Source organism: Natator depressus, chromosome 1, assembly GCF_965152275.1.
Source record: "Natator depressus isolate rNatDep1 chromosome 1, rNatDep2.hap1, whole genome shotgun sequence".
Taxonomy (NCBI): domain Eukaryota; kingdom Metazoa; phylum Chordata; order Testudines; family Cheloniidae; genus Natator; species Natator depressus.
In genome coordinates this window covers 2,603,002-2,608,681 of record NC_134234.1, presented here as the reverse complement: position 1 = coordinate 2,608,681, position 5,680 = coordinate 2,603,002, and the positions used below count along the sequence as shown (strand labels likewise).

Genomic DNA, 5,680 nt, shown 5'->3' with positions numbered 1-5,680 from the left:
GAATGGATTTTCCTGTTTTTGTGTCTTTTTGTAACTTAAGGTTTTGCCTAGAGGGATTCTCTATGTTTTGAATGTAATTACCCTGTAAGGTATTTACTGTCCTGATTTTACAGAGGTGATTCTTTTTTCCTTTTTCCTCTATTAACATTCTTCTTGTAAGAAACTGAATGCTTTTTTATTGTTCTTAAAATCCAAGGGTTTGGGTCTGTGTTCACCTACACAAATTCGTGAGGATTTTTATCAAACCTTCCCCTGGAAGGGGGGTGCAAGGTTTTGGTGAGGATTTTGGGGGGAAAGACGTTTCCAAACAACTCTTTCCCAGTAACTGGTTAAACGTTTGGTGGTGGCAGCGAAAGTCCAAGGGCAAAGGGTAAAATAGTTTGTACCTTGGGGAAGTTTTAACCTAAGCTGGTAAAAGTAAGCTTTGGAGGTTTTCATGCAGGTCCCCACATCTGTACCCTAGAGTTCAGAGTGGGGAGGTGGAAAATGTTCCAGCAACTGGCAAGGGGAGGGGAAGACAGGAGCAAGTTACAGGGGTAGGGCATTGGGGAGAAGACACACAGCAGGGGTGGAGCCTTGAGAGAACAGATGGGGCAAGATTGTCGTTTCAGGAGTCCAACTACCAGCAGTTGGAAAGGTGGCAACCCAGTGAATTGCACTTAGACTGATTCCCCAGTTTATCATGTTGACACAGCACAGAAAGGACAGGAAAGGGCTTAATGTCTCTTGACTGTCCAGAGTAGCAGCCGTGTTAGTCTGTATCCGCAAAAAGAAAAGGAGGACTTGTGGCACCTTAGAGACTAACAAATTTATTTGAGCATAAGCATTCATGAGCTACAGCTCACTTCATCGGATGCATTCAATAAATGATTCAGGGAAGAGGGCCCAGCACCATGCACCAGCCAGCTCTTCACGGACCTCAGTCTGAGAAAACATTTAGGTCCCTTTAGGAGTAAAGAGCCAGAGCAGCTTGCCCCGGATTTGTTTGGTCCTCACGCCGTAGATGATGGGGTGGAGCAAGGGGGGCACCAGGAGGTACATATTGGCAATGAGAACAAGGAAGTGCAGTGGCACATTATGGCCAAACCGGTGCGTGAGAGAGGAGAAGAAATCTGGTGTATAGAAAGCTAAGATGGCACAAAGGTGAGAGATGCAGGTCCCAAAAGTTTTGAGCCGGGCATCCTTTGTGGGGAGGCGGAAGATGGCCCGGAGGATTTGAGTATAGGACACAGTGATGAAAAACACGTCCATTCCAATCTCAGAGAAAAGATCAAACAGGCCGTAGTAACTACTGATACGGATGTCAGCACAGGCCAGCTTCACCACAGCTATGTGCTCACAATAGGTGTGGGGGATGACGTTGGTTCTGCAATATGGCCACCCACTCGCCAGGAAGGGGTAGGGTAATGCGAGTATTCCACTGCGCAGCAGCACGGCCAGGCCGATCTTGGCCACAACAGAGTTTGTCAGGATGCTGGAATGTCTCAGGGGATGGCAGATGGCCACATAGCGATCAAAAGCCATGGCTACGAGGATTCCAGACTCCATTGCTGAGAAGCAGAGAAGGACGTACATCTGGGTGAGGCAGGCACTGAAACTGATCTCCCTGGTATTGAACCAGAAGACGCTCAGCATTTTGGGCAGGGTGGATGTGGACATGACCAGGTCAGTGATGGCCAGCATGCAGAGGAAATAGTACATGGGCCCATGGAGGCTTTGCTCCATCTTTACAATGAACAGGATGGTGAAGTTCCCCAACACAGCTATGGTGTACATGGTGCAGAAGGGGATGGAGATCCAGACATGGGCTGCCTCCAAGCCAGGAATGCCAAGCAGGATGAAGGTGGAGGGGTTGTTGAAATTGGTTGTGTTGGAATCTGACATGGAATAGGGGAGAAGGTGTCCAACTCTGAGGCGGTAGGCTGTTTCCTGCATGTACCATATGTTCCCCTGACTTTCTGTGTGTGCCCAGGATGCCTGGATGGAGAGAGAAGGTTAATCTGAGATATTACATGCACTACTGGAGGCAGTTCTCATGGGTGAAGCAGATTGTTCTCTCTTCACTCACTGAAAAATGACATTTGAATTATTCAGAGGAAACAACTATGAACAATGACCATATTAAAGCCAATTCCACATTTTATGGGGCTCCCTGTGTTAATAATTCCTACACTTAGAGGTGGGGGAACCTTAAGAGGCACCAGCAGGAAACACAAGTGTGGTTATTCATCATTATTCCTTAATGCAGTGAGAGCCAGCATAGTGACTCCATACTGTAGGTGTTCCCCATTCATCAAGTGGCTTGATATGTGAGAGTGGAAAAAACCAAACTTTTGTAAGACATATGCCAAGAGAAACATCCCAGTTAGAACATACCTCAGGGAAAAGATCTGGGCGCCATTGACAGCAGCTCAAGAGAAACACCTGCTGATTCAGAACAGTGGACAAAACAAAAGCAATCTTCAGATCACTAAGATATGGGATGGAGAATACGGAGTTCTGGATATGTGCTCAGTTTTGGTCACCCAGTCTCCATGCAGGGTATAGCATATCTAAAAGGGATTTCCAAGACAGGCTCTGAGAATGGGGGAGGCTGCCATATGCAAACAGATAGAAAAGTCACAGCTACGCCCCCTGATACTTGACACCATGCAGAAAAGTCTGGGACTCTTTCGTTTACAGAAGAGACAAAGAAGGGAACGTGTGAGAGAGGAGAGGAAAATAAAAAATGATACTGATTTACTTTCCAATGGACAAACTGAGAACAGTTCCCAACCAGTACTATCTATAGACACTGAGTGCTCCAAGAGGACTAATTCCCCAAAGCTGAAGAAAATTGTCAGCAAAATTGATTGGAGGAAAAATTATACAGAAAAATATGAATGAAAATTGGTCGTTCTTCTGCGGAAAAAGTCATGATTCCACAGTCAACAAAATGAGCAACTTTGGGTAAAAATCCACTTCAGTGGCAACGGGAAGGCTGCAATTAGGGGGGGAAAGAATATGTAGCAAAGGGGGAAAAGGGAAACCAGAGAGCCAAGAATATCAATTTTCATAACTTTCCATTTGTAAGGGACATTAAAGACATCAGGGAAAACTCCACGTTTGGCAGGGCTAAGGATAACAAAAAAGGAGGTTATTAAGTATGTTAACAACAAGAGAAATCACAGAAAAATGTTATGGCAATTCCTGTGTTAAATGTCAAGTATTAAAAAATAAAGGGAAAGTGCTTTTTATAAAAGATTTGACAAGGTTAAAAAACAATGGAAAAGCTGGTCTGGGATCAGTTTTTTTTTAAAAAAAGTCTAGATATGTAATTAATGCCAGTCAACAACAGGGTTTATACAAAACAGATCTTGTCAAATAAACCTGATTTCACCCTTTTTGGAGAGTACACATTTGTGGATCAAGGGAACACATGTGGTGGATCAAGGGAACCGTGCAGAGGCAATGGACCTTGATTTCTCAGAGGCATTTGAGTCAGTGGGGGAAAATATTGAGTTAAAAAAATTAACACCCTACAATATCAGTAGAGAACATGCAAAATGGACTGAAAACTGGCTAAGTGACGGATCTCAGAAAGCTGTTGTTGAGAGGCCTTCGTCAGTGAACGGGGTTGTTTGTAGTCAGGTTCTGCAGGGATCGGTTCTATGCCTGAGGCTATTCAGTACTTTCATGAATGATCTGGAAGGAAATAGAAGATCACTGCAGATAAAATATTCGGACGACCCAAAGATTGGCAGAGTGGTTGCAATGAGGTGGCCAGGGCAGGCATACCGATTGATTTGGAGCACTTGGAATGTGGGGCCCATGCAAACAAAATGTTTTAATACAGTCAAATGCAGAATCCTTGGAAAAGGGAATGCAGGCCCGACCCACAGACGACAGCACTGTATTATGGAATGCAAGGACCCAGAAAAGGATTTAGGGGACATTGTGGACAGCAATCTCATCTTGAGAGCCCAGTGAGATGCTGTAGCATAAAGGGATGATGGGGTCCTCGGATACATAAACAGGGGAGAGGTGAGTTGGAGCAGGGGAAGGATTTTACCTCTGCAGATGTATAGACTTTGAAGATGTATATCTCTATAGCTTATCAAAAAGATGATCAGGCGGAAACTTTCATGGGGAGAAATCCATGGCTAGTAATGGCTCTGTAATCTACCAGAGAAAGGCTAATCAAGACCGAAGGGCTGGAAGCTGAAGCCAGGCAAATTCTAGCTATAAACTAGGGCCACATATTTAGCAATGAGGGTGATTAACCTTTGAGACACACTGAGAAGGGAAGTAGTGGATTCTCCAACTCCCCATGTTGGCAGATCGAGACTGGATGCTTTTCTGGAAGATCTGCTTCAAGGGTCTACACCAGGGTTAGGATGATATAGCTACATCTCTCTGGGGTGTGGATTTTTTTGCTGTTTCAAAAAAGGCAAATGCAATGTTAGTTTATATGAGTAGAGGTATAACATGCCAGTCACAGTACGTGATAGTATTCATCTACTCGGTGGGGGTTAGGTTTCAATAGTAATGCGTCCAATTTTGCTCACCAATGTATAGAAAGGATGTAGTCAAACTGGAAAGGATCCATAGGCAAGAGACAAAGGTTATGCACAGGATGGAATGCAAGCTGTAGGAACCGGTATGTTTATTTGGAAAAGTGGAGATTAATGGGGGACAAGATAGTGAACTTCAAATACTTGAAAGGCTGCCATAAAAAGGTGGAGGAAAGTTATTCTGTCTTACATTGAGAGAGGCAGGACAAAAGGCAATGGGTTGAAACTCCAGCATAGCAGATTTAAATTAAATTTCAGGAAAATCTTCCTAACTTGAAGTACAGGAGACCAATGGAACAGACACCCAGGGAAGTCATGGAATCTCCGTCTGTGGAGGTTTTCCAAAGACGTGTGAATAGCCATCAGTCTTAGATGACTAAGACAAAACAAATCTTGCATTTTGTCAGGGGGTTAGACTAGCTGTCCTTTGCCTTCCCTTATAACTCTATGGCTCTGTCACTCTATAATGCAAAATCCTAGTGTAGATCAGGCCTTCGTCACACACAAGCCTTTCGGCTCAATACAGAGGTAACTGAGTTGTAATTAATGGGCCTGTGCTTTACAGGAGGTCAGACTGGATGATCACATGGTCCCTTCTGACCTTAAACCCTATGGATCTATTGATAAAAAAGTAGATCAAGCATTTATGTTTAATGTGTCTCATAACATGAACAAGGGAGCATTTAGTTAAATTGGAAGTCTGAACATATAAGAACGAGAAAAGAAATTGCTAACATAATCCATGTTTGGCCTGTAGAACTCCTTGCTACCGACATTATTGGAGTGAACAGCTTAGCTGAAAGGGATTCACAAATGGATTGGCCATACATAGATGCATAGATATTTAGGTCATTATTATCATCTAGTCTAACCTTCTGCACAACGCAGGCCACAGAATTTCTCCCACCACTCCTGAAAGAAATCTCTCACCTATGTCTGAGCTATTGAAGTCCTCAAATCATGGTTTAAAGACTTCAAGGAGCAGAGAATCCTCCAGCAAGTGACCCATGCCCCATGCTACAGAGGAAGGCGAAAAACCTCCAGGGCCTCTTCCAATCTGCCCTGGAGGAAAATTCCTTCCCGACCCCAGATACGGCGATCAGCTAAACCCTGAGCATATGGGCAAG

General features: G+C 44.2%; 1 protein-coding gene across 1 annotated transcript; it reads right to left on the bottom strand.

The window, feature by feature from the left end:
* Positions 1-936: 936 nt before the first annotated feature.
* LOC141997865 (olfactory receptor 52E4-like) lies at positions 937-1,935 on the bottom strand. Its single transcript, XM_074970405.1, has one exon. It carries the CDS (start codon positions 1,933-1,935, stop codon positions 937-939), a length of 999 nt encoding a protein of 332 aa, XP_074826506.1.
* Positions 1,936-5,680: the final 3,745 nt, after the last annotated feature.

Coding starts and splice junctions, on each gene's coding strand:
- LOC141997865 (XM_074970405.1), bottom strand. CDS start 1,935: ATGCAGGAAACAGCCTACCGCCTCAGAGTTGGACACCTTCTCCCCTAT.